The sequence below is a fragment of the Ictalurus punctatus genome, chromosome 20 (assembly GCF_001660625.3).
Source record: "Ictalurus punctatus breed USDA103 chromosome 20, Coco_2.0, whole genome shotgun sequence".
Classification (NCBI taxonomy): Eukaryota; Metazoa; Chordata; class Actinopteri; order Siluriformes; family Ictaluridae; genus Ictalurus; species Ictalurus punctatus.
In genome coordinates, this window is record NC_030435.2 from 4,235,227 (window position 1) to 4,253,503 (window position 18,277).

Genomic DNA, 18,277 nt, shown 5'->3' on the forward strand with positions numbered 1-18,277 from the left:
GCAAGTATAGGAATATCAGACAGTTATGTCTTTCTGGGGACATTTGACAGGTCCCCACAAGGACACTACTTTTTGCTTTAAACAAAAAAGGTTTCCTTTTGGTTATCGAGGTTAAGGTTAGTGTTAGATTTAGATGTCGAATAGCTGCATTAATCATTCAGTGAAAGGTCCTCACGAGGATAGTAAGACAAACATGCTTGTGTGTATTTACGGGTCACAGGAGCACTGAATGACCTCGGGTCACGGTGGGGGGGGGGGGGGGGGGGACTGCCGTAGAGGGACTGTGAGCTGTAAATAATGAGACAAAAGGGAACAAAATGGAGTAATTTGATGGTGGCTTCCTGGGTGAATCGTGCTGGGGGGGCAACTGACTCCTCCTCCTTTTATAGCATATTCTTTGCTGTAATCGTTTACACACCACAGCGTGGTGAATATGAGACCGTGTCCAGCAAGGACTGGATGATATAGATCAAAAGTTCAAATGGGTGTTTGAGACAACTCTGGAAAAATGAGAACTGGGAAAAATTTCCTTCTGAAGCCCTGTACTATGGCTGGAGTTGATGAACTACTCTGTTGATGGACATAAGCTTCTGTGCTGTATGCTCTCAGTTTCAATATCAATGATATCTTTGCTGTTGTATTTAAGTGCACTAATAATGATGTCCTGAATCAGTTTTTGCTTTAACTATGGAGAAGATGCGTATTGTTTTGTGTTATTGACCAAATGGTGTAAATCAATAGTCATGAAAGCCGCAATACACAGATACAGAGATATACAACAAGTGTGGTTTGTATGGTTATCATATTATTATATTTTTGATTATAGTCTTTACTTCATTGGTCCTCATAGCCTCATCAAAATCTCTGCAACCCTGAATGGGAAAGAAACAGCTGAGTTGTGTGTGTGTGTGTTTTAGAGAGAGAGAGAGAGAGGGGCTAATATTTGTTTTAGGCACATATGGAAGCTCTCTTTCCAAATATAGCCCTGGCTACGAAACCTATTTAGCAGCCGTGTGGAACATCTGTCTGTGGCCACTGTCAATTATATTTATTCATTAGGTTCTGGTTTATAGCTGTCAGCTGGCATCAGCGGCGGCAGCAGTAAAGTGCCGCAGGTCATGCTGGGAGTAACGGCCTCCTGACAGGTGCTGTGAATCTTTACACCCTCGCTGTTTATGGTTGCTGAACCCAAACCTAATGACATTTTGACACCAGCTAGATTTCAAACGGTGCCAGATTTCAGACAATCAAAATGAAGAAAAGTGAGATTCTAGAGCGGACCATAAAAGTTTGTGGGTTCTCTTATCTTCCCTTCCCTTTTCTTCTCTTCTCTTCCCTTCCCTTCTTTTCTCTTCCCTTCCCTTCCTTTCTCTTCTCTTCCCTTTTCTTCTCTTCCCTTCCTTTCTCTTCTCTTCCCTTCTCTTCTCTTCCCTTTTCTTCTCTTCCCTTCTCTTCTCTTCCCTTCCTTTCTCTTCTCTTCCCTTTTCTTCTCTTCCCTTCCTTTCTCTTCTCTTCCCTTTTCTTCTCTTCCCTTTTCTTCTCTTCCCTTCCCTTCTCTTCTCTTCCCTTTTCTTCTCTTCTCTTCCCTTCCCTTCTTTTCTCTTCCCTTCTCTTCCCTTCTCTTCTCTTCTCTTCTCTTCTCTTCCCTTTTCTTCTCTTCTCTTCCCTTTTCTTCTCTTCCCTTCTCTTCCCTTCTCTTCTCTTCCCTTCTCTTCTCTTTTCTTCTCTTCTCTTCCCTTCTCTTCTCTTTTCTTCTCTTCTCTTCTCTTCCCTTCTCTTCTCTTTTCTTCTCTTCTCTTCCCTTCTCTTCTCTTTTCTTCTCTTCTCTTCTCTTCCCTTCCCCTTTCTTCACTTCTCTTCTCTTCCCTTTTCTTCTCTTCTCTTCCCTTCTCTTCACTTATCTTTTCTTCTCTTCCCATCTCTTCTCTTTTCTTCCTTTCTCTTTTCTTTTCTTTTCTTCCTTTCTCTTCTCTTCTCTTCTCTTCTCTTCTCTTCTCTTCTCAAGAAGCTGTGTTATGTATATGAACATGAAGGTGGTGTTAGGACACTGCCTCATGAATGTACTGTATATTCTCCCAAAATTACCAAGATATCTTTTAGGGTCTCAAAGTGACCGGAAATGATCAGATGAGTATTCCACATAAACCGATAAAACACCTTTACATAACCAACTTATTACTATTATATTTTATCTGGATCCAATGTCACCAAATTATTTTCAGGGAAAGTAGCTAAGACATGCTCATGAAACCCCCCCCCCCCCCCCCCCCAAAAAAAAAAAAAAAACACTAAAAGTTGCCAGGTGATGTCACATAATTTGCATATTCACTGAATCATCAATCATTTGACAATAAGGAAGAATTTCAGAACACATGTACTGTATATAGAGTAGAATAAAATAGATTATCTGAATAGAAAATAATAAATTATGATGAAGAACAAAGAACCGCGAAGGTAGGACAAATGATTTTGATCACAAATTGTTCTTTGGGAATGATGGTGATCAGTGATTGGATGTTGAGGTATAATGGTGATCAGTGATTGGATGTTGAGGTATAATGGTGATCAGTGATTGGATGTTGAGGTATAATGGTGATCAGTGATTGGATGTTGAGGTATAATGGTGATCAATGATTGGATGGTGAGGTATAATGGTGAGCAGTGATTGGATGTTGAGGTATAATGGTGAGCAGTGATTGGATGTTGAGGTATAATGGTGATCAGTGATTGGCTGTTGAGGAATAATGTTGATCAGTGATTGTTTTTCATGACCAATGGCAATCTGTGATTGGTCCATGGAAGTAATAGTGATCTTGGGAACAATGGCAATTACTGATTGGTTGTTTGGGAATAATGAGCAGTGATTGTAGCAAAGATGATCAATGATTTGTTGTTGGGAAAAAAAATTGATCTGTGATTGGGTGTTGGGGAACAATTGTTATAAGTGATTGGTCCTAGGGAACAATGGTGATCACTGATTGGTCTTTGAAATGAGACTCTCTGCACAGCCATAAGCAATTAATAAGCACACTGATGTGGTTTCTACATGAATGACTTTTTGGTTTGAAAGGAGCCCATGTCTGAAAATAATATGCAGCATTCATGGTCAAACCCTGGCACATAGTTTCAGGTGTGAATTAGCCCCCCCCCCCCCCCCCCCCCCCCCCCGCCAATTGTAGCACACCCACACACTTATTTGCAATAAGCTTGTCTGTTTGACTTCTTTTTTCCGCAGAATGTTGTTCATCTGTGTTTGATATTAAAGTTGAAGCCATTCATTTGCAGTCACATGATGCTGTCTGGCCTTAAAGGTTCGAGCAGTTCTCTCGCAGCGGGCAATGATACAATTTTACACTAATGTGTGCAATTAGGTGACTCACGTCTTACTAAAACCTGGTGGTATTGTTCCTTGTGCTTTAGTTTTGAAGGCCTGTGTGATTTAACATTATGAATCATAATCTGATGGCTGGAGAAATCTGATTTCACAAATTGATCTTTAAATTGATTAGATTGTGGCTCAAAATGTTCCTTCTTGAGGTTGTTCCTGAATAATTGTTGTAATTGTCTTAATATTAAGATCCTCACTGTCTTTAATATATAATATAGTTTATATATAGTATATATTCTCTGTGTAATATTCATGCCTCATTAGATCTAATGAATCTGCACGAAATATCCAGTGGGGGGGAAATCACTGTAGACGTTTGTGATTGCATAAGTATTCACTCCCATTGCTGTGAAATCTATATTTAGAACGTCCACCATACAAGTACCGGGTGCACCATAACTAACTTACGAACAGGGTGAATACACATACAATGGTAACTCTTGTGCTTATTATTTACTGAGGTTTTTGCCAATTTCTGTATGTTCATCTACACCTGGGGAGTCCAATCTTATCCAGAAAGGGCCATTGTGGGTGTAGGTTTTCATTCCAACCAAGCAGAAGCCACACCTGAGTCTATTGAAAGCCAAGATCAACTGACTAAACAGGTGGAATCAGGTGTGGCTTCTGCTTGGTTGGAATGAAAACCTCACCCACACCGGATAAGATTGGACACCCCTGGTCTAGACTAGAAACATTGTTCAAACTCGAAGAGACGTGGTTTTATTGACCATTTGTTGCTCATTAACCCGAGCGTAAATTTTTGACTCACAAACTAGACCCGTCTGTCCTGTCTCTGATAGCCAGAATGGTGATTATCCTCAAGATGCTGCAGTCTGAGCCTCATGAAGAGTTCTTTTAGTTTATGCCAAATAGAAAATGGCAAAAGAGAGCCACATTGGTGCCATAAAAATCCACAAACCAGATGGAGTTGGATGAAAAACCATTACCTTTGCTTGGATCCACTATTCAGTGTACTCTAGGTTTGAGCCTTGGTCAATCATACATTTGAAGGTCCCCTGTTCTAAGATTTATATGTAATCACATGTTTGTATTGCATTTAAACGTCATTGTGAATTATTACTTGTTAAGATGATCCTAATAAAATATTCTTTAACAGACTGTGTGGTAACATTCTCCATGTGCGATTATACAGTGAAGATCCTATAATGGATGGCATTAAAGAAAATGACTGTTCTTCTTACGTCATCATTCAGCATGGTTGAGAATTCTCTAGGAGACAAGGTTGCACAAACAGAAACATTCTTCAAAGTGAGCTTGAGTTAAGTTGAAGTTTTTTTCCTGTCCGTTTGCATGTTTTGTATGTGTTTTGCCATGGCCGCTACCTTATTTGTAGCTGTCCCATTAGTTTTGGAACACCCTTGTTGACGACTTTCATTTTTGACATTGCCAAAACTTTGTCATTGACCATCTTTTGAACATATAATGTGAGCATGCCACCTTATATATCCTAAAACCACCGATCTCAATTGCAAACTTAACTTTACAATTGACTTAAGTATCAGTATAAAATAAATTGATAAATAATAGTACATTGGGGGTTTTGCAGCAACGGCCATGTACACTTATGCAAACTTTTTTATGTTCTATATTTGTAAATAATTTTGCAAACTACAATAATTTCATGACATAGATTCATGACATAATTCCAATTTAGTCCATTACAGTTCCAGGTTGTAACACTACAAAATGTGGAACAGGTTCAAGGGGGTGAATACTTTTTATCTTTCACTTGTAGCATAACTAAAGCCTTCTAGCTGGTCTTAGTTTAAGCAACTGGACAATTTATTTACCGTATATATATCGATATGTATATATAGGGGTATATTTAGGGCTGTAAACATACACTTTAACCTCTTTCATTGATTGGTCGGAAATATGGTGATGGATAATGCTAAACACTTTGCTAAGTGCACATCACAAAATCACAAAAACCACCCAAGCATGGAGAACATATAGCCATGTTTAGATCATAATTAATGGAAAAAATACTGTAAATTAGTAGTTTACATCATTTTGTGTATCACATCAACCACAGCGAGGGTTGAATTCGAATTGACTAAACACTGCGTATGTGAAAACGCAGTGTTTAACGTATCCTAAAAGACCAATGGCAACGTCTTAATGTACACTGAAGATTTTTCCGTCAAAAACGACTCGTGTAGAAATGCTGTTTTATTTCATAGATCTCCAGAAAGCTGTGCAGTATTTGGGATAGTCAGAGTCAGTGCTTCTTTCGAGGCCACATATCAGGATGTGATACGGAGGGTGTTGGTATCACTACCGCCTGAGCGAGAGACTACACGCCCGAGTGTTGATTGATGAAGATGCAAATGCCACAGTTGGTGGTCTTTTCTTTTTCCACAAGACGACGAGAATGGCAGCGTGGTGTAATTGGATTTGTGTCGCCACACACTTCGGGGCCGGTCTACAAAACACTGTGTATAAAACCCAGAGGGAGAGAGAGGAATGAGAGGTGATGGCGCATCAGTCTCTCCTTGCCTGCTATCTGTCATTACAGGCCACTGCAGGCTTAATGACATTTTCCTCTCAGACTGAGGCAGAGTTGCTCCTGCGGGGAAAATAATTCCCTGTTTCCCTGGGCAACTAGATTACACGAGCAAAGTGAGCTAGCTGAGTGTGGAAGGGCACGCATGGTGTAACGCTTTCACCTGGATATGTGCTGATATTCGATTTTCTTCTCACAACGGCATCAAATATGATCACCATTACTGACAGCATGATTTTCAAACTTTCCAGAATTCTTGTCTGATAAATAGAATGATCGGATTACCTTAACCGAGCAGGATACGCGCAATTAGATTTAAAAGTCCGCCCGAATCTGTCGTATATCATTATGAATGGGACAGGGTCTGTTTTTTTTCCCCCACAAGCACATAAATATCACCCAAAAATGCAGTTTTCCCAGACCACATCTCCCAAATGGAACGCATGAACAGTGATGACATTTTAAAGTCTTCATAATTGTGTAATATTAAGCATTTTGTATTACAGTTTATCAGCACATCACATCAGTCAATATAACTATCTAGATAATTGGGATATGTATTGTGTATTCCCTGATATTTCCCTGATTTGAGGTCCAGGTAATATTTGCAGCACAAAAACAATTCGAATTAGTATGGTGTGATATGTAAGGAATAAAACACACGGGGCGTGCTGTTATAGGAAAATAGTCAAGGACAGGGTGGTGTGATGTGGTCCGTTGTGATCAGAAGCAGGGTCACTCTTACTATCTCATAGTTGATCATTTTCCTATAAAACAATGTCCTGAAATGTTTTATTCCTCTTATATCACAGCCAACAATTGAAATGATTATTTGTTCAAGAACTTGTGATACTTTTTATCCATTTTTTGTCCATTTATAGTTACATTAAATGCTGTGGAACGTCCGCGAAACAGGTTCATTCATGTTCTCACTTATGTTATAGCAGCTATAAACAGTCGTTAATAGGGTTATTGTACTGGACACGAAATAATGTTTATACCTTCAAGAGGCAACCGCATGGACAGGTATACTGTATATTGTACGGTAGCAGACTCAGTGGTTTCGTCAAATATCGGATTGTTGCCTTAAGTATTAAAATGGTATTGCATTGTATTGTATGGAAGCCTGAAGTTTAAGCAGTTTACGACAGATGATGACTCTGTCTCAAATGGGGTGTATGCACCCTAACCCCTAACCCAAGGTTACTAGATAGACTCTGCATATATATATATATATATATATATATATATATATATATATATATATATATATATATATATATATATTAAATCCATATTTTATTGTAACCAGTAAAGTAGTTAGACAGTTAGATAGTTAACATCTTGTGTGATTGGCCATTTCTTCGTTATTTGTTCTCAGTTGGTGTAACACCATAAATATAAAAGGGATAAACTGGCAACGTATATGTGTATAAATATATATAATATAAATGTAGGATGTAAACTGAGGAAAAAATAACAAGTGTAGCAGCGAGCGGGAGGCAGCCACAGGTAACTCGGTCCATGTTGTGTGGGCCGTCTGCTGTAATGAGACTCAGATTGAGCTCAAGCCTCTTCCCTATTGTCTGCTGGCGAGAGAGAGAGAGAGAGAGAGAGAGAGAGAGAGAGAGAGAGTGTGTGAGTTGGGCAGAGAGAAAGCAAGCCAAACTGAAAAGCATGAAGAGAAGGGCGGAGAGAGATGACAAAGGAGAGAAGAAGAGAGTAGGTGGATGGAAGATAGCAGATGGGGAGGAGAGGACTGGAGATGCATTCAGCACTTGTATTGCCTCTTTCGATCTGCCTTGCTCCCAGTGAAGATTTTCTACTATATTTCATCATTATATCCACAGGGCACTCGAGTGAACATGGGAGAGATCACTTCACAGCTTTTACATCAGCAAGGTGCTAGGGCTTGTAATGACATTATATGACATTAAATGAACATTACCAGCACGTTGAAAACCCCAGTTTCAGACTAGACTGGACTTTTAGGTGGACTCCATGATGAATTGTTCATAGCCAGTGATGTGATTTCTGCCTTTTCCAGCTTCAAAACTGGATTTCAACTATTTGCATATTCTTTGCACTTTCATAATATTTAAAAAGAAAAAAATACCCCCATTCGAATCTTTAGGACCTCGTGTTCTACTTTTACTTCGGTTTCCTAAACTCTCTGTTCAAATGTCTATTGCTTTTGACATAAAACATTAAATATATATATATATATATATATATATATATATATATATATATATATATATATATTTTTTTTTTTTTAATAGACCTTATAATTGCATGTAGAAATTTGCAACAGACACTTATTACAGACCCTATTTTTTTTTCAGGCGTAATATTCAGTTAAATCTGTTGACTCTACTGGACACACAGGGCTGTATTCAGAATTGAGCTAAGTGTGGGTAGTGAGGAGTTAATACCAAACTTGTAAACAGGATTTGAGTGCACTTTTTAATCATAATCTTAATTAGAGACACCTTTGTTAAAGACCAGATATTTTTTTAGGGATAAAATTACTTAAAGTGAGCAGATAAGTGCTTTATTTACAGTAGTATTATTTACATGGAATTAGCAAAAACGTTGGCATCATTTTATTAATTGGACAACTCAATATATCAAACGAAAAGCCATTATCCTACACACATTATGATTTCATTACCTACTGTATATTTAGTATCGTGTGGTTTCATTAAATTGTGCACACCGTTACCTGTCCGCACATGATATAGAAAAGTACAGTGCTAAATAATCGGATGTACTGGATCAAGTGCTATTTCATAAACTGCTGAATAATGAGGGTGGAAGCCATGTTGTATAATTAACACTTTTTACCAGAGGCCAAATAATTTCCCGTGTTCAGCATCAAATGTATTTGTGATAGTAATAGTGGACAATGGCTCATTTGAAAGTAGACACTCAGTGCTTTAAGAATGTGCAGCTTTTCATCAGTATTTCTTTTTTGTTTGTTTGTTTGTTTTATCTAGTCTGTTACGATTATAACCAAAGTCTCTCCTACTCATGACGAACTCTTGAATTTCACTACACCCATACCAGCAACAGACAAGACTTAAGAGGACCGCCTTTTGCAATTATCTAAAATCAGTGCATTAGTTCACTTGTTTGACGGGCGGAACTCCTTGCATGGCCAATCACATCAAAGAAAGACCAGCGTGAGCTGTTTGAATGAATCGTGATTTTGAGTGCATAACACTTGAATTCTTAAGTTTATGTATTTTTACAGGTAAATTAGTTAAACAAACTTTTTGATTTATGGGTCCAAAACAGTAACGTTTAGTCATGATTACTTGATTGTTTATATGAAGACAACATTAGTGTTTACAGTGTGCTTCAAATGGGGCAGAGGGTTCTAGTGGGCTAATTGATGAGTAAGTCATGTTTCAATCTGTCGGAGATTGGCTCTGGGTGGAGAACTGCTCTTCCCCAGGGTGCTGTACACCACAGAGAGGAAGTCGCTGTCCTCTGTGGCTTATTGCTGTCTCAGAACTGCTACCCTAATTGTCCTAAATAAGGCAATGAAGCAAATGATGCTGTAGAATGAGTCTCATGAGAAGCAAAAGTGACTTATCAGAAGTGGTGTACCTCAAGGCTGTAGTACAGGTGCCAATAAAGACACGTTATTCCAGGAAATGAGCTCTGCACTGACATAATTGATCTCTTGGTCTATACTAGTCTGAGCTGTGGTATCATTGCTTTGAATGCCTTTGTAATCAAGTATGATTAGAATCTATTACCAGTATTGCTCAGGACAGCAATACTGAAAAGGTACACGGTGGCAAATTGAAAACAGATCCATGAGAGACCCTTATTGAAAAACATGAGGACTATCAGTGAGACAACTCTGCCATCGTGTCTTAATTGCTATTCTCATTTAAGCACTTTGTAGTGTAATACAGCACACCTCATTGGTATGTGAGCTGTAACAGAATTAATTTTAGCACTAATATACGGTGGGGGAAAATAAGTATTGGACGCGCCAACATTTCTTTCAGTAAATATATTTGCAATGAAGCTATTCACATGAAATTTTCACCAGGCATCAGTATTATATACAGATAAAAAGAATTCACAACATTAGAGTCCATAAATGAAGTTATGTGTAATAAAGAGGAATGACACGGGAAAAAAAGTATTGAACACGCTAAGAAAAAGCAGTTCTCCAAGGCAGGGAAAGGCAAGCAACTAGCTGAAATCCGTAAGTAATTATACCCCCTAGCTGTGCAAATTAATATCAGCTGGGTTAGTAAATTGATGGTCTATAAAAAAAGGCTGTAGCAAACTTGAGAACTCAGTTGAATGTGTTGATGTGACATCAGGCGAATAATGTAGGACCGCATAAAATAAATCGCCACACCCGCTTTTAAGTGAAAAATGTATAAATAAATTAATAGTGAAACAATTATATGTACAAATAAAGCTACAGGCCCTACATGTGAACAATGTATGAAACAAGTATCATAACCACTTGTGAAAATTTCACACAAGAATCATGCTATTATTAACAAGTGACATTTGCCTGACTTTTCACAACACATTTTCTTCTGCGACGTGATGTTTGTCCGAGTAAAATGTCCAGAGTTAGATATTCTGAAAAGACCACAGGTTATCAGAGTTAAAAACACAAACATTCCTACCAGGTTTTGTGCTTGTTGGTCTCGCGGGGACTTGATTGAATAACAGGCTGCTAATAACTTTGACACGCTGTGCTAATCAATACAGAGCGCGGCCGTAACGACTCAAGGTTCACAACTTTTCACGAGCACTAGGTGAATAGAACCAACCGCAGCTCATTTCACGTCATCTGCTGTATTGTATGGAGCACAAATGAGAAATTTACAACCAAAATGAAGTTCAAGTGGGTTTTTATGCGATGACATCGGTGCATTGTAGTATGAACGGTATACGATTAGAGGTTTCGACAGAAATCATCTCAAGAGTGGGAAGGTTTGAGAAACTCAAGGTCCCGCAGTTTTAAATCACATGTCATTTGAAGTTAATCACAGGCGCTTATTTCCATTACAGAGCCACTGTTATAGCAGCTCTCTCCAGTCTCCTGTTAAAAACGCAGTTCAGCCAAAAAAGGAAATGAACTCAAATGTGGTCAAGTTATTTTGGCTGACTGAAGTTTTCTGTGGTTATAAGAAATGAAGCTTGTTAGCAGCAGTGGTACATGACCATAGATTTTAGTGAGGCAGGATGACTTTAATAATGACATAGTCTGTAACAAAATGAAGTCACAGCTATCACACTTAAAATAATTCTATAAATGACTTTCTAGTGATTTTTTTTTTTTGAGTAGTAGGCAGTTGAGAGTCAGTAACATGCATACAGTCATTCATCGTACAGTCTAGCAGGTCTTTTAGTGCTGTTTCAGATGTACATTTTATGTTCAATGCAACAGGTGCGCGTCCGGTCACCACATACAGAAGAGATTATATCATTACCCAGGGTTGCCAGGTTTCAGCAAAAATTTCAGCTCTAGAACATCTCAGAAAGCACAAAAAAGACCTGAAAAATTCGGACACTGGAAACAAGGTCACCGTGGTGCACGTGCATTTCTGATGTACAGATGTTATCCATTCCGTAAAATCCTTTTCCTTCTCCCAGTTGTTGCAACATGGTGCATCTTAGGGTGTATCCACACTAGGTGATCTGTACCGTGCTTGAGCACGTCTCACCCACAAAGGCCCGCTTGTGCTCTGGGTACGGTTCAGTCGGACTCCGGCACGGTGCTCATCTAGTGTGATCGCTAACCGTAGCCAAGCACGGAACTTCAAACCTGACGTAAACGATGCGCCTGTCAGCTGCGTCCGTAAAAATCTTCTGATTCAATGAAAGTCGCTACGCTGCATAAGTGATAAATCTATCAGGAAATTAGGTAAGTAAGAGCGCCATGTGTCACCACGCCCCAAATGACTCCAAAAAATCCCTAATAGTAATAATAAACGCTATTTTATATAGCAGCTTTAAAAGTAGCTTCTCAAGGCGTTTTGGATAAAAACGCAATCATGTATAGATACAAATCAAAAAAAAAAAAGTCAAGTAAAAGCTAACCTAAAAAAAGTATGTTTTAAGATAAATAACGTTACAATGATGGACTCCATTGTGTTGTGCGAGAGTACTTTTCTTTCTGTTTTCTTCAACACAGGAATGTTAAGTGCGATCTGAGTGCAGGCCAGTGGGGGGGTGAGGGAGGGGGACAGTCGTGCTTGGGCACGGTACATCGCAACCGGGCCTAGTGTGAGTATGACCTTAGAGTAGAAGTGGTTCTGTACATCATAGATACACTGTCTGCACTTACGCTATGTCTTCGTTTGTAGACATTTATTATGTTTAATTCCAATTAATTGCTCATCACCTCAAATGTTCACAGAGGGCGCATGGTGCAGTGTGATTCCTGTCTCAATGGACCTCTATTAGTGCTTGTTGCAGTTCCCATTTTTGACCACTAAGTGTCAAATCGTCCATCCATCCATTTTCCATACTGCTTATCCTGACAGGGGGTTTGGAGGCTATCCCAGGGAACTCAAAGCACACCCTGGATGAGGTGCAAAACTATTACGGGGCACAATTCACACACTACGGACAATTTGGAAATGCCACTCAGTCTACAATGCATGTCTGGGGGAAGAAGCCGGAGTACCCGGAGGAAACCCCTGAAGCATGGGGGGAAATAATAAATAAAATAATAACTCTGGATCTAAACAGGACAGTTCACAACTGTAGAAATTTGAGGGGGACTGGGAGGTCCATGGCAAAACCTCTTTGTTTTTGAAAGATTATTGTATTACTTTTTTGCTCTCTTAATGTAGGAGACATTAAGACGTTTGCACCCAGCTGTGTACTTATTTGCACTTGTAATTCCCACAAGTAGCAAAAAGAAGCTTGAAATGTATTTCGTAGATGTATTGGAGTTGTCTATAAATAAACTGGCTATGGATAGCTTGACTAATTAATCTGTAGAGAAATAAATCTTGTACTGTAATGTCATAACTTGTATAAAAAGATCACGGGAAGCGCTTTTACATTGATATTAAGAGCTAATGTTAATTGGATGTTATTTGTCTCTTAGGGGAAGGACACTGAGGAGGAGGAGGAGGTGGCAGTGGGCATGGAGAAAGGCTTCATGGATGAGTTCTTTGAACAGGTACGCTTTCAAGATGTATAATGTTTTCTTACCCGCACCACATTGATCTGCTGCCTGGCATTTAAAATTAGAGGAGTCCTCAGAGTCATTAGACACATGCACACATACAAGCGCACACACACACACACACGCACAATCTTTTTGATTAGAAAGATCGGATGGGTCTGCCTGCTTTCGTCTGCCCTGAAGCTTAAAATCCCACTCGGGATTTCCATGTGAAGAAGATTCATCAGCTTCCCACAGTGGGTTTAAAGAGATTTGCAGGGGGAATTTTTAAAAGGAAAACGAAGCTGTGTTTTCCTTTCAAAATCGACTTTATTCTAAGGCTGATAATCATCAGTGGTGGTCCGAACTTCTTATTCAAACTGTTTGAAAGGGTAACGGTGTTACATCTGAGGCATGCTGACATTCTCATTTGCTTCCCTGGTTCACATTCGAAGACATTTACAATTACATTTATTCCTTTGCCAGGCATTTATATCCAGAGATACTAACAATGGAGGGTGAATTACATCTGCATGTACAGCTAAAACAGAACAGTATCTTAGATGGTGTCCTTAAATGCTCTGTATTCTTACACCGTACATTACTGACTTCATTATGTAGTACCTGTAGTACACTAACGTTTAGCAATAAAACCGAAATGACGTCAGTTCACAAGAATAGCCGGCCATTTGTAACACAAACATGTCCGATCTCAGCACACTCACTGTTTGTTGGCCACCAGAGGCCAAAAACATGGGATTTCTGTCTGTTTTGTGCGTGCCCGTGTTCAACATTGAATTAATTTGTGATGTCACACTCTACAGTAGTGGTTATTGGCTTATATGAAAGTAGACGCTCAGGGCTTTAAGAATTTGCCGTTTTTCCGAAGTATTTAATTTTTTCCCGCGCGTACTCGGTTGAAATTTTATCGTGGAAGTCGTATACAGTGTTTTGCTTTCGTAAAAAGCTTTATTCGCACTGTCCGTTTATCTCCATACCAATGTTATTGTGGAGAGGTGTGAATTGTTTGCCCAGCAGGAGCTCACACCCCTCCGCTTTCCCATCATGACACTCTCCACACAGAAACCCAACAGTGTCCTGACTAATCTTTTAACGGACTTGTGGCGATAAAATAATTAGTTTGTTTGTACTGAGTGAAAATGTCTGATGAGTTGATTTCCATTCCGCCAGCAGACTAGAACGTCAGCGTCATGTATCGGCCCATTAGTCTGAAAGATTTGTTCCAAATCCGTGTGCTGAATCCGTGCGCGTCTCCTTTTTTGTCAAAGACCTTCTTAAAAAAAGATCTAATATCAAGAAGGTCAATTTGATACTTAACCTACTCAACAAGGGGTATACAAGAAAAATTTATAAAGGTCCAGCGATATAAAATTCAGATAATCAACTAACATGACCGAATTGTGACATCAGTTACATTTGAAAGCTTAGCCGTTCGTTTACGGCGCTAAGTGCGACACTTTGAAGTGGTTCTTTTGCATAGTAGCCCCTTCCGATTAGCACCATGGATTCTGAGCAGATGAGACATGTTTGTTTTGAAGTTGCCGCAGGGAGTCCAATCATCTTTAAAACATTCTGTTTTTGTTGTTCTGTCAGTTGTCGTTTTGTTTTGTCTGACTTTATTGTCTGGCCTGATTTTTCCCAACAAGCCATGTCATCAGTTTGCTAAGATCTGTGAAAACTGCCTCCTTTCTGATTTAATACCTCTAGCCCTTGCTAGTCTGTTGTCCAGTAAGCTGCCTACAGCTAAGTAATTACGAGTCATGACCAGACCTATGGCAAAGTTTTTCATACTTTTATCGGCTCTGCTATATTATTTTCCAAGTTCTATACGTGTCTTTTTAAAGGGAAAAAAAATTTAATCTGGATTAAAGCATTCATTTTTTGAATGCACAGAAAATAAATTGATAGCAAAATAATAAAATGTGAAATCTTACTGAATTACAACCATACATTACATACTATAATCCTTATTTTATAATGTTCCCCTCACTCATAGTATTTTATTTATCATTATTATTTTTTAGTATTTTATTTTATTTTTTAAAATTCGAACTGAGGTTTTGCTAAATTTTTGTAATAGATGAAGCCAGTCAGTACTATATCACTGACGTCTTTAATGAGTTCTCCTACAGTTCTAACTCATATTTGGCTAAAGGCATAATTCATATGCTCAAACTGTAAAATTCATTGGGCTAGATTCATATTTCAGTAGCGTTTGTAATCTGAGGAGTCAGACATTTCCATATAACATCAAACTGTCACATTGGACCAAACGCATACCGAATTGGATAACGCCTCTGACATTTTATGCTAAAATATTAGTTTTGCAATGCAGTAAGGGAAATGAATCTACACCTTCTGACCAGACTGATTTGAGAATTCCACAGCCCTGTGCTATTGTGCTATGGATATTGTCATATAAGTGTAAAAATATCACAATACGATTTAAAGGTAGTATTGCTCAGTGCAACGACACACTGTTTTACTGAATGTAAACATTTATGGTCTCTATTTTCTTTGCAACTCCCAGAGCAGCTCATACTTTATCATCCCCTGAGTCTTTCACATGTAAAACCCAGCTGTAAAAGGCCTGTGCTAGTTTTTCTCCCTGTAATCAGCCAGTCTGTGATTTTGTAATTGAATATATATATATATATATATATATATATATATATATATATATATATATATATATATATATATTCTAAGATGATTATAGCATAAATATTATATCCTAAAAAAATGTAACATTTTTTAAAAAAATAATAAAAAATCCTACTCTTCTTTCTATTTTACCTGTCTTCAGACTTTCAAATTAAATCCATATGAATATATATCAGCAGTATATATATATATATATATATATATATATATATATATATAGCAGCAGACATCATAGTGTCTGACTGTATATAATTATTTATACAACAGTGCTGCTGAATTCTGCATTCTGATTGGCCAGAAGGTTGTTATCATCTCTATAGTAACAACTTCTTCAGAGAATATTGTGGTTACTATATGGTGGATGTGCCACGCAATCTAAGCCTAACCAGAAAAATAAAAACATGTGCTGCTATTTAATAAAGAATAATGTGTAATTGTTGATATGGGTAAGGCTTCTGTGCGGAGATGTTTATTTAATGTTTATGGACGGAGTCTCCAGTGTCGGCGCTTTGTAAGTCAGTGTGTTTTCTAGGTAACATTTCATGCTGCATTTAAAAAAATAAAATAAAATCTCATTAACTCCAAGAGAGTGAGGGAAAAAAAGAAGCTAGACAAGGAATGCCTGTTAATACGTGAGAACGAGAACTAACTTGTTTTGTGGATGTTAGACATTAAATAATACATTACTGTTTATATAAATAAACATTACTGTAAATGATTCTTAAAAAAGTTCTTAAAAGGTCGTTTGAAATGTTTTAATCCTCTCATCATCACCACAGTGATTTATTCCTTAATTAATGTCAATAAATGGGATCTTATAATAATAATAATAATAATAATAATAATAATAATAGTAATAAGCAATATTTGCATATCAGTAAGTGAGTTATATCATGTCATTGGCGTTTTGGGGCATCTGAAGTGTTAGATAATCATATTTGTGTCTTGATTACATCTCAGTCATGATGACTCAGCTTTCAGTAAAGGTGACTCAGCTCTCAGTGTCCTGCCTTAGTCAGGAGGTTAATGTAGCTGCCATGTGAACACACGCTGTTACACACATCAAGCCCACGCTTACATCTGTACTCCTTCGCAGTGCAAAGTGTATACAGCCACTCTCAACTTGATCGCCATGCTTGATTGGAAACATCAAGTCACAAATCTGACTGTAATCTCAATCACTGTCTTTTACTAGTACTATATCTTCCATAAAAAAATTTTTCTATGAATATCTCCTACTGTAATGTTGACTTGTGTGGTTGGTGTTAACCAACAAATAGTGTTATTTCAAACAAAGCTGATTATAAATGCAAGAAAATTCCACTATATTTCAAAGATATAGCATTTGTTATGTGTGTACTAGAGCTTTATTATATTGTTCTACTAGTTAATTAGTGCAATGGATAATTAGAACACTAGCTATTTAGCAAGCCAGCTAGTTTTCACAATTTGTTCTAAGGGTGGATATGTACCTGTTAAGGTATTTGTATTCGGAATTGAAACCGAAGTGGGTGTGGTCTAAAATGAAAATCTCTAGAGATGTGTGAGGGATTGATTTTATAAAAAAAAAATTGTCATTGTTTTTTTGTACCTGAATGCAATTTTTTTTCTTTTTCCCAAAATATCAACAAACTAATAGTCCAAATAAACCACCACTACACTGACCAGGCAGTTACGAAGGATGTAAATGCATTAACGTGAATGTGGTCTCCCCCACCCCCAGAAGCTTCATATCTGATCAGTCTCTTGCGCCCGCATTGTTGCTTCCAATTGGCCCATGCAAACCTCTACTCTCAGCCTGATGCCCTTTGAACCTTTCTGGCAAGCTTTCCAAAAAAAAAAAAAATGCACCTCATATTCACATCTGTATTTGTATCCGTTTAGGACACATTATCAGTTTATTCCGAATAATGTATTTGTATTTGGTTACATGGCTTCTTTGCATCATGAGTACATTGTGTAGTGACATAGTACCACATTAAAACACTTTATACTTTAAGGAAGAACTGCTGCTGCAATCATAAAAACTGTCCTGTGTGCATCTGAGGATTCATCTGAGGATCTGCTCTTATTGAACATCATTAGGAATGTTTGCTTTACTTTTCCACACCTGTATACTAAAAGGATTTTTAATCCCACTATCCACCCCCCAGAAGAGCTTCCCTTTGATGTCTGGTTCATTTCCAGGTTCCTTTCCAGGTTCCTCATGTCATCTCAAAGAGCTTTTCCCTGCCACTATATCCTCTAGCTTGTTCATTAGGGATTAAAAACAACATTTCTGTAAATCTGCTCTGTCACAGCGTTTATTGTTAAAAGTGAAAGAATGGCATTTTAAGTGATCAGCGCAGAAATTGGCTTTGTAAGTGATCAAATTCATCACCTGCTGCCACTCGATTGTGATCTTGTGTTCGCAAGATCTTCTCCAACTAAGGAAAACCACTTTGACTTGAGCAGTTGGTGTGTATTTTGACAATCGAAAGCTAATGTTGCTTTTCCAGGAACGCACAGAATA

General features: G+C 38.1%; 1 protein-coding gene across 6 annotated transcripts in view; it reads left to right on the forward strand.

Moving 5' to 3' along the window:
* LOC108280849 (syntaxin-1A) overlaps positions 1–18,277 on the forward strand; it is a 105,236-nt gene that overhangs the window by 5,745 nt on the left and 81,214 nt on the right. For all 6 annotated transcript variants that reach the window (XR_008393059.1, XM_017496301.3, XM_017496303.3 and 3 more), the window contains exon 2: positions 13,021–13,095. Coding sequence is in view for 5 of the 6 variants with exons in the window: in XM_017496301.3 (XP_017351790.1) it covers positions 13,021–13,095 (75 nt within the window). In the remaining variant the exon portion in view is untranslated. The remainder of the gene's footprint in view (positions 1–13,020; positions 13,096–18,277) is intronic.